The sequence below is a fragment of the Macrobrachium rosenbergii genome, chromosome 4 (assembly GCF_040412425.1).
Source record: "Macrobrachium rosenbergii isolate ZJJX-2024 chromosome 4, ASM4041242v1, whole genome shotgun sequence".
Classification (NCBI taxonomy): Eukaryota; Metazoa; Arthropoda; class Malacostraca; order Decapoda; family Palaemonidae; genus Macrobrachium; species Macrobrachium rosenbergii.
The window spans coordinates 30,624,931-30,647,239 of record NC_089744.1 but is presented as its reverse complement, the minus strand read 5'-3'; the positions used below and the strand labels follow the sequence as shown (position 1 = coordinate 30,647,239).

At 36.1% G+C, this 22,309-nt stretch overlaps 1 protein-coding gene across 5 annotated transcripts in view; it reads right to left on the bottom strand.

Moving 5' to 3' along the window:
• LOC136832062 (IQ motif and SEC7 domain-containing protein 1-like) overlaps nt 1-20,817 on the bottom strand; it is a 191,923-nt gene extending 171,106 nt beyond the window's left edge. For 2 of the 5 annotated variants that reach the window (XM_067092790.1, XM_067092831.1), the window contains exons 1-2: nt 20,500-20,804; nt 11,533-11,580 (exon numbers count right to left, since the gene is read on the bottom strand). In XM_067092790.1, coding sequence (XP_066948891.1) covers nt 11,533-11,580; nt 20,500-20,678 — 227 coding nt within the window. In that variant the 5' untranslated portion in view covers nt 20,679-20,804. Of the gene's footprint in view, nt 1-11,532; nt 11,581-20,499 lie in introns of all 5 variants that reach the window. The other 3 variants (XM_067092792.1, XM_067092793.1, XM_067092841.1) reach the window with 2 other exon arrangements.
• Nucleotides 20,818-22,309: the final 1,492 nt, after the last annotated feature.

Genomic DNA, 22,309 nt, shown 5'->3' with positions numbered 1-22,309 from the left:
GTCTAGTGCCAGAAAAAACACAGAAGGGAAGTAATCCCAGACAGGGCCTTGATAACTGAAGTCCTTATGGAGGGGGATTCCCCTTCCAAACAATACTCTCTCCTCCTTCTTCTCCCCTCCTGCCATCTTCCATACACCAACAAGAGTCTTCAGTAAAGGTAAAAGTGACGTTAAATGTTCATTTATCCATTTCATTAGTCATTTATATTTATTTCTCAATGTTTTCTGTATGTAAAACCATAGTTATTCTCTATAAAATTTTTTTTCTTTTAATATTTTTGGGTGTCTGGAAGGATTAATGGAATTTACATTATTTCTTATGGGAATTATTGCTTCAGTTTTCATACAATTAAGTTTTCATCAGACTTTCTGGAATGGATTACATACAAAAACACAGTTCCAATATATATATATATATATATATATATATATATATATATATATATATATATATATATATATATATATATATATATATATAGCTTAATGATAAATAATATTGCCAAGACCAGGAAGAACATTCTTTATTGTACAAGCTTTCGAGGTATAAAACCTCATCATCAGGCTGAAAAAACCGACAAGGATGAGAATCAATAAAATTACAATAAAATGAATTGTCATAATAAATCTTCAGCAAAAATACTAACGAAATATATAAAATGAACAAGTAAATACAAACTTAAAGGGTGAGACGTAAAATAACGAAAAATTAAAAACACAAACATAAAAAATATGAAAATAAAACTAAAGTGAAATGTAAACAAACTACCACTCACAAAGTAAAATATTTAACGACCTAATTGAGTACCTACTAGCCAATGAAATTACACGATAGCTAGTTGACTACCAGACGAGTTGTTGTTCAATTCCGGCTTCATCTTTTTAATAGTTAGCGACTCTGAAATTAAAGGTCCAGTCTATTTGAACAAAAGACAGTACCCGAAAATCCAGGTCAGTGAAAGGATGGTCCTGTGTTAAACTGTGTTCTCTAATGGCAGAAAAGGGTGGTTTGGAAAGGAAACCTAGTTCTAATAGAAAGACCTCTGTGTTCCAAAATTCTGTGTCTGAGCCAGCGGGAACTAGATCCCACGTATCGCAGACCACACTGCGAACAAGTGAACAAGTAAACGACACAGGAATTAAGGTCCACAGGCAGAGTAGACTTCTCTCTCAAAGTGATCTTATTGTAAAAGGATTACAGAAAACAAACCGGAAACTGATTTGAGGAAACAATGCTTAAGTATTTCTTGTAACTTTTTTCCGGACCATATAGCTACTATGACCAAGGTAAGGCAATTTAATGTACTTTACATCTTTACTAGCAGTACTGTACACCGGTCTGGGACAAAACTTTTCATTTAAAAATTTTCAGAACTTTGTAAAATACAAAAATGGGATATGAGTTTTCAGAAAAATAATTCTGGAGGAAAACCATATCTTGATGAAATAAATTAAAATCACAACAAACATTGTAGGCTCTATTAATCAAAGTGCGTATTGAGTTCATCTTATACAACTTTGGCGAAAAACTGAGGTAATTCAATCCCAAGCCAGTAAAAGTACTTTTCCTATAGGAAAAGTACTTTTACTGGCTTGGGATTGAATTACCTCAGTTTTTCGCCAAAGTTGTATAAGATGAACTCAATACGCACTTTGGATTAATAGAGCCTACAATGTTTGTTGTGATTTTAATTTATTTCATCAAGATATGGTTTTCCTCCAGAATTATTTTTCTGAAAACTCATATCCCATTTTTGTATTTTACAAAGTTCTGAAAATTTTTTAAATGAAAGTTTTGTCCCAGACCGGTGTACAGTACTGCTAGTAAAGATGTAAAGTACATTAAATTGCCTTACCTTGGTCATAGTAGCTATATGGTCCGGAAAAAGTTACAAGAAATACTTAAGCATTGTTTCAAATCAGTTTCCGGTTTGTTTTCTGTAATCCTTTTACAATAAGATCACTTTTGAGAGAGAAGCCTACTCTGCCTGTGGACCTTAATTCCTGTGTCGTTTACTTGTTCACTTGTTCGCAGTGTGGTTCATGATACGTGGATCTAGTTCCCGCTGGCTCAGACACAGAATTTTGGAACACAGAGGTCTTTCTATTAGAACTAGGTTTCCTTTCCAAACCACCCTTTTCTGCCATTAGAGAACACAGTTTAACACAGGACCATCCTTTCACTGACCTGGATTTTCGGGGCACTGTCTTTTGTTCAAATAGACTGGACCTTTTAATTTCAGAGTCGCTAACTATTAAAAAGATGAAGCCGGAATTGAACAACAACTGTCTGGTAGTCAACTAGCTATCGTGTAATTTCATAGTAGGTACTCAATTAGGTCGTTAAATATTTTACTTTGTGAGTGGTAGTTTGTTTACATTTCACTTTAGTTTTATTTTCATATTTTTATGTTTGTGTTTTTAATTTTTCGTTATTTTACGTCTCACCCCTTTTAGTTTGTATTTACTTGTTCATTTTATATATTTCGTTAGTATTTTTGCTGAAGATTTATTATGACAATTCATTTTATTGTAATTTTATTGATTCTCATCCTTGTCGGTTTTTTCAGCCTGATGATGAGGTTTTATACCTCGAAAGCTTGTACAATAAAGAATGTTCTTCCTGGTCTTGGCAATATTATTTATCATTAAGCTAAGATTTCAAGTAGCTGCCCAATTACCGAGACTATATATATATATATATATATATATATATATATATATATATATATATATATATATATATATATATATATAATATATATATATATACAACATACACCTTTACTCCTTCGAAGGAGTTGGCACCAGAAAGATACAACCTTCCAATTTCTCTGCAAAAGTAGAGGGATGATGATGCTATCTCCACACCAATTTTTCTTGACCCCATAAGACACTGATACCCCCACTTTTTTCTTTATAGATGGTGGACTGGCAGGTGGTAGGCTAGTAGTGAACCACAGGCCTAGCAAAAGTGTTAAGAACTGTCTCTCTATTGAACATAAAGTAATTTCCTTGAAAGCGGGTGGCTCCTATGAAAAAGCAAGAAATTAATCCTGCATATATTCTCACTGTAAACTGCTGAAACAAGACTGAAACCCTTGTAAATAAAACTTGTATGTATATCACAAGCTTTGGAGAATCAGCATATGAACTCACTCAATGGAGCCTCATCACAGTCAGGAAGAACCACTTCCATCTACTCATTTGTCACCACATGAACATCAAGCTCCTTAAGAGACGTACCAGAAGGATGATCTCTAATATAACCTTGACAGAAGATGGAGGGGATATGCAAGAGGACAAAGACTGATCATAAGGCTGCTTTGAGGAAGAAAGTTAAGTAAGTTCTCAGAAGTCACATAAAGTAGTTAGAATTGGTAGAGTCAGAGGGCACCATTAATGAATCACTGTAAGGTGTATGAACACAAAAGATCTCTACAGATGGAGAAACTCAGTGAGCATTCCAGTGATAAGTAATAAGTAATGCACTTTGCAAGTATGTGGTTACACACCAGGAACAAGTGGCATGAGCAGCACAGGCTGGACAAGGCATGGGAAGAAGGGGGGGGGGGGGGAAGCCACCAAGTACAAGTCAGCTGAGATATGTGAGCATTGCTGCATCACACTTAAACCTGATGATCTGCACATGAGACTAACCTTTCAAGGATGTAACATACTGAGCTACATAGCTCCACGACTTAGAAACTCATACAATGCAACGCTTCTAGCCATGTTAACCCTTAACGGATGGGAATCTTTATATGAGTATCTATGACAGGTTTTGGGTGATGGACGGGAATCCTCATACGAGTATTAATATTACATGCCATTTGGTTTGGATGAATTTAGCGGGAAAGATGTTCATAGCACTTCATTAGTCCATAAATAACTTATGGCAACTATTTAGCTGAGCTTGGGAGACACATCGATCAGTATGCCTTGAGATTTCAGAGGCGAAAGTACTGCATCTCAGCGCCGCTCCATGACGTCTTTTTATCTATTTGCTCATAAATACACTCAAAGATTGCTGTTGATTTTAGTTCTTATCTTTTATGATAGTATGTCAGCTATAATTGTAACTTTGCAAAGAAAAGTGCAAAGAAATATTTTAGAAAATGTATACCTCACAAAAAGTTACTACATCTCCCCATCTCAGTAAATCTTGTAAATATTTTAGAACAAATATACTCAAAATTTGTTACCGATTGTAGTTCTTATCTGTTATGATATTGTGTGAACTGTAATTATAATTTTACAAAATAAAATAAAATGAATTAGAAAAAACATCCATAACTTTGTAAAATTAACATATTTTTAGGAGTGTTTTGTAAAAGAGGCCCCATACAAGGTTGTAAATAGTCACTTTCAACTTCCCGTGGAAGGTACGGAAAAATTTTTTAATTTTTTCTCTTACACCATGTACATTTGCATATCTTCCTCTTTCTATTGATGTGTTTTTTCTTAAACTGGCCAACCTTAAAGTTTGCCCGATCTGGGGGTGTGGTTGATATATATTCAGCCCGTCCCTTAAGGGTTAAGCACGACTACAAAATGATTCAGGTTTCTTAACCTGCGACTTTTTCTTAGACTCTACAGGTGAGGTGTGTTGTGCCATACCAGATGGATTTGAGGAATGAAAGCCACTCAATCAGGCAAAACTGCTTAAGGACAGGTTAGCAATGTAATTTGTCCTGACTCCTCAGAATGAAGTGAAGAATGCCTGAAAGGGTGATTTCCTGAACTCTTCAAGTGGCACAAGTCACAAGTCAACACCACAACTACAGGCTTCGATATTACATTTATAACTGCTAGAGGAGTGGTGGCATACGCCAGAACCATCTGGAACTGTAAAAGTATGGGAAGTGCTAGCAGCACAGGGTGATCCAGAAATGATGAAGGAGTCCAATGTAAGTTGTGCAATGGTACTGCAAGACTGAGCTTTTATAGATGTAAGGGTCATCCAAAGAGCGGCTGGGGTGATGTGCTGGTTGTCAGGAACTGGGAAGGCTTAGGGGTCATTAGATGAGTGGCGCGTAATGGGAGTAACATGCACCTCCACACTTGTTGACAATATTTCCTATGAGCTTCTGAGACAGGTAATGAAACCTCTCAACAGATTATCCAGTAAAACCCATAGATTTTGCCTCACTTCCTTAAAAAGTAAGAACAAATCAAACTCAAGATTGATAAACTTTGAGACTTTTATTACTTGATTAGATTTCCTCAAGCTCGTACAGAGCACAGAAAATTACTCTGATGAGAAAGAAACATCCCCTCCCTACGAAGTTTTAGACTGTTGATGTACATACTGGTCAGTCTTTTATGGTCTCACATCATCTGCACTGCTGGGAGATCCCATTCACTCTGATCAGGGCACAGGCTAATGCAAACTTTCAAGTACTGAATTACAAATAACTATGACAGAAAGCATACTCATTTTCTTAAAGCACTAAAAGACAAGAGCAAATTAACATGAAAAAGCAAAGTTAGGAGAAAATGATGGGAACTGCCACCACCATACATTAAAGCATATGCAAATGATGCAAAACATGAAGACAGGGATGGATTAATGGCTAAAAATGATGTTAATGAAGGTTGCACATAAAATATCTGGGAAGCAAGATTGCAGAGAATGACTTGTTTCCAACACTGAAGGGTGTCTGAAAACTGCTACTACAGCAGATTAGGTTATCATAAAGTACTGAGTTTGTCTTGAAACAAATGACATTTTCTAAAAACAAAACTTATTTTTTTTGTAACAAACCCACCAGTTTACATATGCCTTCCCTGTGGTCAGCAGTTCTTCCCTTCAGACTCAGCCTTGTGCCATCTGGACCGAGAACAAGAAGTGTGGGGTTGGGGGTAGGCCCTCTTTATGGGTCTGCATTAAAAAAATAAATCTTACTTTCAAGTAACTATTCATACAGGAGGGCCCCATCTTCTTCAATTGAAGATACAGTACACTGCACTAGGGTGCTGAGGTACATGCCCTTCCAAATGAGAGAGTAGGCTATGCACTAAAGTACGAAAACTTTTGACTAACAAGGGACCAAGATTAGGAAGGAAGCCTTGTTAGCATACAAAATCCTGAGCTGCCGCAGCAGTCCTAGCATGTAATCAGGTTATCAAATTAAAACACTTTGCATTAGAGGCAGAAATAGTCTCTCAGTAGTCCTGACCATAAGCTCAATGCATAGAGCAAGTACGGGAGCTTCCCAATGACATCACTTCTAGACTGAGGCAGCAATGGCCAAGAAGTAAGCTCATATGAGTGTATCTCAGAAAAACAAACCAAGAATGCCATGGCAATCTTTACCTTTCCAAACTCTTGGGATTTCATTGTTTTCCTTCTAAATATGCTCTTGGTTTGGCTAGTCTTGCTTCCAACAGTTGGGTACAAGTGATGTTGGGCTTGATTTCAGGGAAGAAATAACTACATAAATCATCCCAATCCAGAGAAGACTGCATGTAGATTTGTTAGCAAGTATCACCTGGACAAGCAGCAGGTAGTGAGCGTAATCCATAGGATCAGCAGGAGTTTTAACAAAGCTGGGATTGATCCAACCTTGGACTTGAAATGATGACAGAAGAAGAGAGGCTTAGGTTAATGGCACCTTCAAATATACCCTTTTTCCCTTGTATAATCCCAAAGTTATGGTTATTGTTGGTTATGACTTGAAACTCTAAGAAAATTAGCATCAAGTCTTGAACACTGTGAATGAAAAGCACATCAATAGAAATTCACAAAATAACACTTGAAGTTTCCTTCTGTTACTACAAAGAATGGGACTGATGAGGAAGAGGTCTGTGGCACCCAACGCTAATTTCATAAAAATGAAACACACTTTACAGATACCTGTTCTTTGGTCTATGGCATCACAACATCACTGGTCATAGATGCTGAATTCACTAAGTTAGAATTTATGTAAATACTGTACATCCATGTGTTTCCATATATACTGTATATATATTACACCACTTAAAAGTCATGGAATAACATTTATACAGACCATTCACTTAGCAATACAGTACTGTACATTCTGATACAACATTCTTCATCTGATTGGTAAAAATGGCTTATTCAGCAACAATAAAAAATACATAAAAATCATATTTTATGAACATATTTTTTATTCCTTTCTTGGCAGTCATAAAAGAGGCATCTTGTTAACTCCTTAAAACTGGGTAAGTCTTCTGGCAAAGGCTTCATGGTCCAAGGGGATCAGCCAGTCATCACAAAAAGCCCAGGTTGCCCAGCCTTTAAAAACTCATCAATTATATGGGTGTGACCAATTCTCAGATGACAAAAAGCAGTCTCCCACCCCTTTTCATATTGCTTTAAGACACTACCCTACTTTCGACCATTCAAGTTACAAACATTCAGAGATTTGAACAAATGTGATCATAAATTAAAATTGTGCTCGGTAAGAAACAACTGTATTATCATCACAATTTATTTAGGTTTTATATTAATAAAGTAATGTACTCTATAAAATTCAGTACTGTATGTAGAGTTTACAGTACTGAATTGTGTTTTAGGACAAAAAAATTTATATCACTTTATTAACTTTATATCATACTGTACTTAAATAGGCATACAGACCAATTTATGAACAATTCAAGATACAAATGGCTGTTCAGAATGTAACTCGTTCATATGTAGGGTAGTATCTGTACTTCCACAGAATAATCAAACAGGCTCTCCCCTGAAAGCTGCCAAGCTTCCCTAACAGCAGAGGAAAATATCATTGTGCAATATTAAGAATGGCATTCTTTGATAGTCTATCAGCTATTGCATTGCTGGCAATCTCTAAATGTGTAGAACCAAACATAGGTCAACTTCCTGGCCTCTTCATATTAACATAAAGAATCCATTCCCAAATTTCTAAAAGCAATAGATGTATTGAATTAAAGTTCAATGATTGTAGTGCACTCACAACATCATGGCAAATGGAGCACTTCTGCTGTCACAGTTTTAAAATTGATTTTAACACCATTCAAATGGCATAAGACTCAGCATAATACTAACCGCAATTCAACACTGGGAGAGATGACCCAAGCCCAAGGCCACCATCAAATTTGGAGCACAGTATAAATGGGAGTACTGGCTATCTGCTGTGAAGCATGTTCTGAACACAAAAAATGTATTACTTCCTCTGGTAAACTGTTTTTACCTAAATAAAGAATTTAAAAATGTCAAGACAAAAGAACAGAATCTATGTCATTACTCGAGGGGTGAGTGTTTAATTTTCTAAAGGTCTTAACCTCACTGCTCTACAAGAAAATGGCTGTGGCAGTCCATGACAGGCCCCTGCAATAAGTAAAACCTCTCCATTCCCAATCTCTATATTCATTAGTGAATTTGGAAGTGTCTGGATTAGCCAAGTCTGGAAATCAAGCTCCAGAGCAACTTTACCATCATCCAATACCATACTCTCAATCAGAGGGGTTCTTAAAGCTCCTGCTACTATTTAGATTCCTTGAATTAAGGATGGAGATTAAACATCTTAGTCTATAGGAGGTAGCAGATGTTAATACACTTACTTCTAATCCATAAGTCAACTTGAGTCAAATCAATCCTTTAAACAATAACTTCCTTTGCACTATACTATTCTATTCATATTAAGCTGAAAGCACCATTCTGCAACTGTTTGAAAACTGGTCAATGATAAGGATTAGTTATCGCCAACTAATGCCAGTACAAAAAGCACATCAGCAGCTACACTATCCTGCAAAATGTAAAATGATGCATCTCTAAGCAGTATCATACGATTTTACAGGTTAAGACAGCTGCTAATGTGTTTTAGTACACAAGAAAAACTTAACAAATAAAAGGACTGCAAACAGTGAGCTGAAGAAATGTAGAAGCTACCCTCCAGAGGCCATTCTAAACAACTGTTAGCCATTTTCTACACAATTTTACAGAGAAAAGAAAGTAGTGTTATTGGTTGGCAGATGGCTACTAAAAACCTGTCTTTGCCAGGTTTTGCAATACGGAGTACATCACTTCCAACTAGAGATTTTAAGATTTTATTGGCTGGACTTTCAATACTTCCTTCATATGATGAAACTTCAAACATCAATAAACCATCAGTGATGATACTTTAGGTTCCTTTAGGCAGACTGCTGTGATATAATATCTCCCCATTTACATCAAATATGTCTGTAACTTGAACCTATGACAATTTGGCATTTTAATTATGACATACTTTTGAAATTTTCACATTTGTATATGCCAAGAATAACCTCTGTTCTTTGTGGCTTCAGGTTTTTAAATTTTGGCATATATTGATTTAGAGGGATAAGAGATAGTATGGCTCAGAAGTTCCTATACAAGGACTCTAAGCAGAGAAAGATCCAGAAACAAGAAGACCTCTTAAGGTAGAAGATCCAGAGACAACATTCATTAAAGCACCATCCTTGTCAACAGTTTTGGGGATCTTACATTTTTTAGAACAGCAAACACAGGTTTCATCCAGGACTGTCCTAGTACTCATCATATAAGCCAAAGTTTGAGAACAGGGCCATCTCTTATTGGGCTGCCCTAGGGGTACTGCCTAGATATATACCCAAACTACGATGCCTTCAGGGTTTTCAGTCCATCAAGTCCAGGCACTGGAGGTTGAGTCTGACAATTTCTCTTTGTTTGACCATGTCAGGTAGGCTACTCCAGTTCTACAGGTGGAGAAACATGTCATAGTAACAACCCATCAAATCTAGCATGGGGTCTCCATAAAAAAAAATTGAGTGAAAGGAAGAACTCATAAAAGGGGAATGGATCACCAGAGGGCCAGTCTTCATCTAGGTGCTCTGAACTTTCTTTAGTGACACAGTAGCACATGCCACCATCACCCAGCCTTCCACTGCATCATGCAAGCAGCCCCTTCGACCCAAGAGCTGGGCCACTAGAGGGAGAAAGGAGGTTGTACAAAATTCCTAAGGTATAACATTATTTACTAAGGCAGGGAAGGTGTATCACAGAAACAATGTGACACATGTTCCCTGCCAACAAATAACGGATGATAGGGAAAACTAGTGTGTATTTAGACTAGGAAAGAGATGGGATCACGTGTTCATTACGGAACAGTTATGTGAAAGATTTGTAGGCTATGTAAAGAGAAATAGCTGAACATAACATACAATAAGCTAAAAAAACCTTATGAAAAAATCAAGAGAAACAATACTGAAGCCTGTTGTGGATGTACAGCATAGGTGGTTGCTGTGAACATATAAGTGTTTTACGATGGAAGTGAAAAATGCCAAGATATGCGGATGGGCAGGACATGGTTGTTTAACATATTTATGTATAATGAAGCGAGCATTTAGACAACGGCCATTTGACATATGCATAAAGTTATAGGCTAAGAAAATTAGGTGTGAGTGGAGTGTGGATTGCCTGATGTTTGTATACAATACAACTCTGACTGGAGATAGTGATGAAAAACTACACAAACTAGTGAGAATATTGTAAAATTTCTGCATGATGGGAGAGCTGAAAGTGCAAGAGAGTGTACAGTATTCCTTACAACATAAAATCTAAAACCTATGACTGGAAAACCTTGGTTCTGTAAAGAGGTTTTGGCTCAGACAAAGGTTTAAGAACATTGGTCATAAACATGCATAAGGCAACTCAATGTGACAAACACGATGAACAGGTGGCCACAAACAGCAGCGCACCCTGCATTCAATTACACAAAACATGACTGAGAAATGGGGATGTTGGATACCTCGAAAATAACATCAATAAAATTGATCAATTTCATATAATAGAATTAATAAGGTCCTGTAACATTCCAGTAAAAGAAACTTAATTTGTAAAATTTCTTGACTAATCAAGTAATGTGCTTTTTTACAAACTGGTAAAGATCCTAGTGAGAGTCAATATCTAATATGTTAAGAAATGTGCCAGAATACAAGGCTTAAGCTTCTATAATAACCAATATTCACACGACCAAATTGTATATGAATACGGATATAAAAAACAATCATAACCAATGTCTTCATTTTATAACAACTAGTTGCACTAATTACTTTCTTCCAGCAACATCTCAAATTGACAAAAAGAAAAGTTCATGTTAAAGTACCTTAATACATACAATAAAAAAACTAGGAAAGACAGATTTAAAATACTGTAAACAAGCAGCATGGATACTGTCCAATTTCAAATGTGAGCTTTGAAAAAAAATAAAAAGCAGCGAATCAGTCAAAATAAAAGTACTGTTAAAACTTCTCAACAATAAATAAATAAATCAATAAATAAATAAAATATAAACAAGGCCATACCCACATACAACTCCATGTCAGGCAAGGCTGCAATTATGAATGCTGAGAAGTCATGAAACAAGAAATGTATGCAAGCACTGAAACTGATTGAAGTGTCATGAATTTCTATACGAACATAACCAATCCATGTGCCATTTCTCAGAAAAAATGGAAAATGAAAAACCTAAGATAAAGAAAAAACTGAGGAAAACCAAAGCTTCTTTAGCAGTTATTAAAAGTGCACGCGATACATGGTCACTGACATACCTTTTAATTAGTATAGGATATCTGTTGCGACTTCTTGAAAGTTTATTTCTGTAGGAAAAAACAAATCATGTGAACTACAGATAATTCTTTCAAAATTTCTTGCAAACGAAAGCATGGGTTACAAAAATTAATTTTAATAACAAAACCATCATATATAAAAACTATGTTCTGTTTCAAAAAACAGGGCCCAGTTCAAAGGCAAGTAAAATAAAAGGGGTTATGTTTATAACAAGAAAATATGTTTCATTTAAGGAAATCATTTCTGATACAAAAATGGTTTTGTTTATAAAGAAAACTTGGTCCACTCAAAAATGTAAATACCTTTTAAGATTTCTTATGAAGAGGTGAATTTGTTCAAGTTCCTAATAAATAAGATGTAAACTCATTGAGACATGTAAATAAGTATGTATATATATATATATATATATATATTACTAAAAGGACCTCATTCAAACTGGATGGTATCTAATGGAGTTTTTATTCAAAAAGTTACAAGCTTTCTTGGACAAACAGTCCACATTATCAAGTATCCGTGCAATACGGATACTTGATAATGTGGACTGTTTGTCCAAGAAAGCTTGTAACTTTCGAATAAAAACTCCATTAGATACCATCCAGTTTGAATGACGTCCTTTAGTAATTCTACTAATGCACAGAACAATTGTGTATGTGATAAAAGTTAATATATATATATATATATATATATATATATATATATATATATATATATATATATATATATATATATATATATATATATACATGCATACATACATACATACACACATATATATGAATATTACACTGGTATCACAGTAAAATACATTCATATATATATATATATATATATATATATATATATATATATATATATATATATATAAGCAGGACCTTGATTTACAAATACATTAACCCATGAACAAACTGATTCAAACAAAAATATATTTAAAAATGCTGTTTGATTCACAAACTCATTTTTGAAACACGAACATGGTCCGGTGGCCAAAATTTAAAAAATGCTGGCAATTGCTCATCTCACATGGGTACCGCTATGGGGGCCACCATCTTGTTATTGTAGGGTACCATACATCTCCCGTGAAACTCCCACGCACTTCCACCCATGCTCAATTTGTTTTTTATTTTGGTTTTGAATAGGTGCACGTTCGTTCGCTTCAAACTGCGCTTTTTGCGTGAACTTGACGAAGAGGACAGGGAGGAAGTTACAGATGCCAGCAGTGAATTGAATAAACCCACAATGGAAAAATGGAGTGATGTGCAGTTTCCTTGAGCTTTACCAACCAAACAAAATTGTTATGAACAGGATTGTGAACATGATCAATGAAAATTTAATGAATCATTCTAGAAGAGTTATGGAAGGAAGGAAAAGACAACAAACATTGGATAAGTTTGTGATTAAAAGTGCACCAAAAAAACCAGAAGAGATGAATCTCCGGAATGAGATCTCCCCGACCTGGATACGGGGGCTCTCCCTCTGCGCAATAACCTCCTCCCCAACCACCCTCCTCTTCTCTTGTCCATCAAGCCATAAGTCGTGTCAGCCAAAGAAATGTTCACTTTTTAAATGTTGTTTTAGTTTTATTTTACTATCATAAATTATATGATTAGATATATATATTAAGGTTTCTAATACTTTGTTTAATATTATCATATGTGTAAAATAAAACACAAAATATGTAATTTATAATGGTTCGCTGGGGTCATGAACAAATTAATTGTATTCCCATTAAACCTTATGGGGAAATTAGCTTTAGGTCACGAACATATTGGAACACGAACAAAGTTCAGGAACGAATTGTGTTCATGAATCAAGGTACTATGTATGTATGTGTATAGGCCTATATGGCCTACTACAGTATACAATATATATAAAACACACACATATGGTGTGTATATACTATATATATATATATATATATATATTACCCATTCAAATTATTTTAGGATTAATGATAATGTATGAAAAGTTTTAAACGTGCCAAATAACAACCTGATTATGTTTTACAGATCTAAAATAAATATGTTCAAACATTTCTTCTTGTAGAAAGAGAGTCATTACCATTAAGAAAAAGAGAAATTAACTTTTCCACTGATAAGTAGTGTTAGGAACAGATTCATCTAACCACTAAGAAACATTTTTATCCCAGATATACAGTGCATGACAAACAATGAGGCTGTTGTCCACTCTCTTGTGAGAATTCAGATTACTATTGTATCATGGATGATTCTGCCTTTCAGTATATTTTCTTGATTTCTTTCTAATCATGTTACTTCACAGTGATCAAATAATTTTACCAACATATTGCCTCTAATACTCTACTTGTGAGGTCAAGGAGTATTATCACTTGCGTTCAAAGCAAGATGGATAGCATTTGCCCTGTCTCTTTCATCCAGGACGACTGCATCTTAAACCCATTTCACTTCCAGCAAAATGACTTCAGATGACCTACAGGTTCAAGAGACCAAGTCATACATGGACCTGGCATTAGTTACTGTGTACCTGAATGCAGGAGAGCTCCTAGCATTTCAGATCTTGCTCTACACGGAATCAGACCACGTACTGTATTTTCTTAGGAAGATATTTCTAGTACTGTATTCTTCTGAGGTTCAGGTCTTTCATTTTCATGTATAATCATAAGGGGTCTCTTTTAAATTATCAAGCAAATTAATTCATACAAAAAATTAAATCATCCTTGGGATACGTCACCCAGAGCTGTTTCTTTCATATCAACAGAGGTTTTTGAAGCTCTAAGTTTGTTAGTCTTTTATTAGATATGCAGATGATGCTTTTTATACAGAGTGCATCAAAGAATGCTATCTCTAAACAACCTGAGACTAAAATAAACCTCAGAAAAACAAAGGTAATGAAGATTGAGTATGTGCAAGAAATAGCACTGGATGGAGAGAGGATTGATGAGGTTGAATTTTTCAAATATTTAGGAGCAATGATATCCAGTAAAGGTTCTCTTGAACTGGAATTAGTGAAAGACTAAAATTGGCAACTGAAACAGGACAGGCTGAAGATGATTAGGATACCAAATACTGTAGAATAAAATTACATACATGCAGACCTGAATTTTTATGAATATTAGGAGTCAGGTGGCAGACTAGAGTTAGCAATAATACCATATGAGATATTATGGCAGTTCAATCTGTAAATGGGATAACAATGAATGGGTGATGGAGATGGATTGGACATGTCTTTTGCACAACCCTGGGAGAATATTACATGACAGAGCCAGTTGGGTTCCCATGGGCACCAGAAGTTGGAAGGCCCAAACCTACTTGCATAAGAACTACGAGAATGGAGGTTGCAGATGAGTAGAAATTTGTGGAATAGAAAGTACAGTACAGAAAAGAGGAGTGGTGTATTTTCACAGAGGCACTCTAGTCACCTGACACTCTACTGTACATACACAGGTGAGAGCCATAAAAGTTACTCTAGATTTTGATTTGGTACTTTTCCCTGAATCATATAGGCTACGGGAACAGTAAATGGCCTTATATTTTTTCAGTTCTGGAAATCTGGATTGAATTGAGACTGAGAATGTCAAATCAGAATATGATTCTTGATAATGACAGTTGTTTAACTGCTGATAAGACAAGCTTGCGTCCTTTGATTGAGGTATCGCATGAAAAAAGTGAAACAATTTCTCATGTAGATTTAACTTTAGAGTGCTAGAGTTCGTTTTTTTTTTTTTTTTGTAGACCTAATGAGTCCCCAGGCCACATTTAGTCATTGCATATCCGATACATATTTTTGGGGATAACACACCTGTCCAAAGACAGGGGAAGATCAAGAGGAGGAAGAAAAAGGGGTTAAGAAAGAAGAGGAGGAAAAAGTTTCTTCCCCTTGCTTTCACTTAGCCTATTACTCCTAACTTCAACAATGGCACAGGACTGTCAAGGCAAGTGTGCAAAACAACCATTGGATTCTGAAACAATAAAACACATACAATTCAACAACACCTAAGGCAGGACAGAAAATTCTCTGGGCAAGCCCAGAGATGACCACATGCCTTACACATCCCCGTGTCTCAACACAAACGGAAGACGTGGGTTAAGTCTCCTCTACTAGAATACCCCAGCTGAGAAGCCAAGGCCGAAGCAGTAAGAGACTTAGGCTCAAAAGAACCAGGGAGGTGGTAGTTATGGGCAATGTGTTAACCCCTAAGATACCAGTGTTTGCTTTTGGGTCTTCTAACGCCTGGTCATGTACTGTGCCAACTGCAGTGGAGACACACCAAAAAATTCTTCACACATACTCTTTCACACCCTATTCCCCTTGAGACAGCCATCCGGCATAAAAAAATCAAGAGTAATCCCACAGCCAAAAGCCACAACAAAGTTTGTTTAACAGTGACACAAAATACTCTCCAATGACCTATAGAAAACAGGTCCATAGCAACAGAAGCATACTCTCTTTACATGGGATGATAAAAAATTGGGGTGTACAGTAAATGAGGAGTAGGCAGTAACCTGCTGCTGTTAATTTACTAATCTGTTAACCTATTCCAGCTTGCACAAAAGACTACTTCTACAGAAAAGACAACAGTTTGCCTTCACAGGAACAAATCCCACTGAGAGGAGAGCAAGTCCTCACCAGTGTTGCTTGCAGGAAATGTAATAATCACTGCTAACATTAATATGAATCACAGACCTAAAAGCATATGGCTTCCTATAATTCAGAGAGTAAAAATGTTACTCAGAAGATATATGAGATACAAGTAATTATGGTGAATTAAAAGAGAACTATATTCATATACAAGCTACAGTAATCTAGGTTAATGATAGTGCAATCCATAAACATCACTGATAACCAGCTTCAGTACCACTACTAGAATGTGTTTTACCAGAATGATCACTTGGCTAAACACTAGTCATGGAAATTCCCAGGCTTTAATAAAAGAAATCAATTTGCGTGAATGAAACTCAAGAGTCATTCAATCAACAAATTACAAATATAAAGAACAAAAAAACACCCACATTTATATTAGCCTCAAAATCAACAGACACATGAAACTAACCAAAAACAATTCACACAGGCTAGCTAAGAATACTGGGACTACCTAACCTGAGCAAATACAGCAACAGGTGAAAAGAACAGCCAACCACCTGTTCAAGGAAAATTACCCCACTTAAAGGCTGCTGATAATTACAGGTACAGACTAAGATGTCTAACCAGGCAAATAAAGTAAATTCTGGAAGTCTTCTATACAAATATACCCTCAGACAAACCTTATCCCGCTTTGAAGCTTGTGACAAAGCAGTTGCCTACCAGCAGGTAGGTTAAGGATGAATGAAACCACTGGGTCACATATAAAAGGACTTGCCTACAGAAAGAATAAGGGCCTCAAAAATCAATGGTACTGTACAGCAGCTACTAGGTACCAGCAAGTGCAGACAACTGAGTACAACTGCTCAAAACTGCACGAAGTTACCAACAACTAGGCCATGGTAAAAACTGCATGTAACCAACTAGGCCATGGTAAAAATTCTATTCAACTCACACAAAGATTTTTAAAAAATTTGTCTACTCCCTAGTGCAGTTATGGAGATTCTGGCATGGTGCAAAAATAATATACCATACAGTAACGTAACTTTTCTTTGTTTATTTACTGTACTGGTTTATCCTCATATCTTTTTTTTAATAAGTGGGATCTCTCATTTTTGTATTTCCCTTTAGGCTAACTCCTCTTACTTCTTCCTAATGAACACCATATTCTTTGGAAGCTTGAATTTTAAGTCAATGGCCCCTGTGGGCTTGTTCCATATGAACAGGTTTCATAATCTGAATAATAATAATAATAATAATAATAATAATAATAATAATAATAATAACAATAATAATAATAATATCCAATATAGCATTTTTCTCTGCCTTTATTTGGTCTGAGATGTTTATATTCATATTTTTTTCCTTACCTATTTCTCATACTTTGATCTCCTTAATATATTCAAATGTTCATCAAGAATCCTGAAATTCCGGATATATACTCCTTGTTTCTATATTGACAATGTTCATGCTCTTTAGGGTACACCTTAACCATAATGCAGTTCAGCATCACAAATGTTTTACATCAGCTTTTCCCCTTACAGGGTTAGATGTGGAACATGAGTTCTCTTTATTCTTTTCTGCCTCTTGCAAGTTCTGCCAGAACCTCTATCAGGACTAGGTCTTCACTTACGTCCATTTTCCACGATTTCCTGAACCTTCCGACAGGTCTTTGCCCTGTCGCTTTCGTAAGGTGATCTTCCCACTGTACTACTTTAGCAGTGGATGCTGAAATTTTAGGGTCACATTGTTCCAGAATCTCCACCATTTTCTACCAATGAGATACTGTATTTTTATTCACTTGCAGTCCACTTTATCCATTTCCAGCTATTCCATCTATCACAACAGTGTTTCCATTTAGTCTTGTGTTAAATGAATTTTTTCAGACCTCATGCTCAAGACTTTAAATCTATAAGATCTGTCATAAATAATGGGGTCAATAATACTGATAGTAAAATCTAAGTCACTTTTTCCTTTTAAACAAAACTGCTAGTAATATAGTTACCAAGATAATGATAGGCTGCAGAAATTCTCTATCATTAAATATACATTACTCAGGCTTCTTCCGGTAGTATTCCTTTAATATACTGCATTCTGTCCATCTTTTTCTAATTGCAGCAGTTACTATCAAATAATGAGTAAATGATTTTTCACAAGATTTTGAGTCTCAACCAAAGATACATTTGTTGTGATATTTTGAGAATTGTCATAAAGAATAATGGTGTTTTTTCTTCAAAATTGTTTAAAGATCATACTTTATATAAAATTCAGCAATGTGTCCAAATATCAAAAGGTCTGTATGCATGTGATCACCTTATTTGGAGTTGTACAGACGCAGTACTGAAAAATGTGTATAGCTTGATCTATTTGAGAAGTAGATTGCCTGAAGAGTAAAATTTATTTTTTCTGATAATTTCTGATTTGATTTTGACAAATTTGAGATTTGAAATATTTGGTTAACTCATTACACACACTTTACATCTAACAATGATATGGGAATGCAGTGGAAAACATTTGTCTTAGGCCTTACTGAAAAGTTAGGTTGAGGAAGCCGATGAAGATGACAATAAATAGGCTATATAAAGTAACCAAGTCAGGTAAGATGCCTTGAGTCGGGTTAGGTTAGTATGCATCACAGTATTTCACAATATTTCATAGTGCCTTTGGTCAAGCTAGCTTCCTCCTCCCCAGGGAGTGGCAAGATGCCACACTGTAGGCTGGGTTCAGATGCATCTCAGTATTGCACCCATACTTTTTCCCCAGCTTAAACCTCCATTTCCACTTTGATTTTCCATTACTGCTTAGAAAAGGGGGCGTGTCATGGGTTTAACAAAGCACTGCCAATGGCAATGACGGGCAAATTTGTCAAAATCACAATACGGTTAATAACAGTGTTTTCCCCATAGAAATACTTTTTCCAGTATTTTCACTGGCGTTTCAAATGATTCTGGCCATTACCTTATCTGCAACCCTCTGCTTGTGATTTGCTACTCATCATCCAGCCTATGTTATTTAAAGTCCATTAGTAAACAACACAAATTCTTACATTATCAGTGATGAAACAGGTATTTGAGAATCTCTTAATGAGGGGTTCTTCTTCCATTCGTTATTGCTAAGTGAAGTACTTAGGGCCTTATATATTAAAATTACTGAGAGGCATCCTTGCATATTTGTATCATTCACAGATTTCAAAGTCAAGTTAGCTCAGGGGCCTGAAGACCCAGTCAGGTTAGGCTAGGTCCCAGCACCCTAGGTTAAGCTAGGTTAAACTGTATCACTTCTGAAATACGAGTTTCCTGATATAATATCTAAACTTTTAATTTTAAAGATTTCTTTACTGATTATTCTGGAAATCCAAAAACTCAGTTTGCTGGGATTCTGTGAAGGAAGGAAAAATACAGAAAAACAAAAACAATAGGTCTGCAAAGGATATGAATGCAAGAACCTTAGTACGCCAATAAAACTATCACCAAAAAATATTTCCTGGGCAGAAATACTATTCTGTGTAAACATGAAATTTTATGAAAATCACTTCAAAACCTTGCTGGGCAGTATGAAAAAATATATATTTTACATTCATACTCAATTGGGCTATTGGTTAAACTAGCATTTATTATTTTTTATAAGCTAATATAAACCTCCCATAATTTCTACTAGGTGTAATTCCCCATAACAGTAATCTATTATCTATTTACATAAGGGTAATCTAATCACACTTTGATTGCTTAGTTAACGCCCAACAAGTTACTTACACACACCTACACGCACACATACACAGATGAGTCTACAACAAAGTCGAGCTGACGTAAGTTGGACAATATGCCTACAATCCCCAAGGGCTTGCCTTAGGAGTACCCAGAACAATCCTTAGGATCGTACCAACGGCCTACAAGGAAGAGTCCTGCCCGGACCAAGGTTACGATCGCAAACTGACCGTCGCCAAGCCCTCATGAGGCTCTTTGGGGTATGTTTTTTTTTTTTTTTGGAGGGGAAGGGGAAATTTAACCTAGGCCTCAGGAGGGAGGGAAGGAGGGAGTATTAGAGTGAAGAAAAATGTGCTATACCTATGAGGCCCTCTAGGGCATTTTTTTTTTTTTTGGAGGGGGAGGGGGATTTAACCAAAGCCTCGGGGGAAGGGAAGGAATGAGTATTTACGTGAAGAAAAAGGATTTAAAGGGACCTGTATGGAGTGAGAGGGTGAGGCGGAAATGCTTAAACGTCACGATCGTATTCTCTGGTCGTAAGGGTGACCTCAAGAAGAGTGTCTCGGTCTCGTGCTCCTCCTCGTCAGCTGTCTTAACTTGTGCCTGTATCACTCGACACATCGAGTGTCATGTCCCCGAGATGGACGCATCCGACTCGGCGATGGAAAAAGTCTCGGTCACATCATTTACCTGACTTCAATGGCTTCCTCTTCCTTTAATCTCTTCAAATCCGACATCTGAAGTTCGAACTTGAGACGATTGACTTCGCACAACAAAACATCTCGCTCTTGCATGGACTTTTCCAACTCTTTTTTCAGCGCCTCGCACTCTCTCGAGAGCCGCTCGATGTGAGCGTCTTTGTCTTCCATATTTCGGCAACGATTTTCCACCAAGCAAACCCCAGTGACACCTCGAAGCACTCGATTTTCACCAAATTTTCACAGAACGTTTCACCCGACGTACATTCGCGCTGACATCTTATAGTAAACTGTGACGTCACCTAAACTCATTTGATGCCAAAGTTCGAGTTGCCATGTAGGGGTTTCCTCTTTGAAAGGGCGACATTGACAATGTCAAAACGAATAATTTCGTATCGTTAGATTTATATAGACAGGCTCAAGCATTATTATGTACTGATAGATAATTTCATCTTCCAGCTGATATTTAAGAATAAATGATTAATGGTTTTCATTATTGCCTACGCCGGCGCTGTGGGTGAGCTGTTCCAGCTGTTTTTACACTACACTATGGATTGGGCAGAATATAACTACAAAGTATTATTCAGTGAATACCGCATTTTACGACGATTATTATTTGCATTTTCACACTGCAATTTAATATAAGGATGAACAATAACGTTCTTTATCTTGCACAACTAAAACAAAGCCTTTTTCCTGATTTTCTCTAGAGCATGAAAGCTTTTTCCTCGTAACCTTATTTAGTTCTTGTCTCATTCTTAAATGAAATGTGAGATCTCGCTCATACAAATATCAAACAACTATGTATCTTTATGTGTAACAGATAACATATCTGTAAAAATAGCGAACTCTGTGGGAGACTTGTGACATTAAGGAAGAAGAAAAAATAATAAAAGGTCAACTATATCCACATGAAATATTAAAATAAAAAACAGCATACTAGGCCTATATCTGATGATGTAACGAGGAAGTTCATTGTGTGGAGAATATTTTGTTAATCAATTTCATTCATTTGGAATTTAAAATGAAAACAAAGAGCTTGCAAATGAATTTGCAAATGACTGTAAATAAAAAAAATGAGACTAGTTTCCAACTAGAATACCCCCGCCAATGATATACAATACATACAAAGCCTGGACTAAAATGGCTGCCCAAAACAGAAAGAAAATACAGACAATATATCACCACCAACCTTGAAGGTGAAACCGATAAACTGTCCTCAGAACCATATCATAAGCTTTTGACAAAAACTTATGAAAATCGAGAACACCAACAGCTATTTTAACTGGAACAGTAAAAAAATAAAAAAAAAAAAAAACTCAACCAGGAAGAGTATCGCGAAGTAGACAGAATCCTTACGCCTACTGTTTTCAACATATGCACTGTAGGATTATATAAAATTCAAGTAATAAAATGTATGTTTTTACCTGGTCATGGACTCGACTGAGGATATGACGACCAAAATCCTTAGTCTGTTGATTTTCCTTGGCTATGTTTCAGGGCATGAAACCCTGCAGCAGCTTCTTCAGTAAATAATTTGGTAGTCCATTTTAGAGCTATCTCTTAAGTTGTCGAGTCTTGTGACCAATGTGGTTTTGTTACAGGCATTTTTTTTTTATACACTCGTAGTTATTGAAGTGTTCCTTTGCAAAGGCCACTTTTCTAAGGTGGTGGCGTCCCATTTTCCTCTAAACATTTGCATGAACATATTGTTTTAAGGGGTAAAGAAACTGGATGGAGATTAGGTGTCTGACGAATAGCATATAAAATTTAGGCCAAAGGCCAAGCGTGGGGACATACGA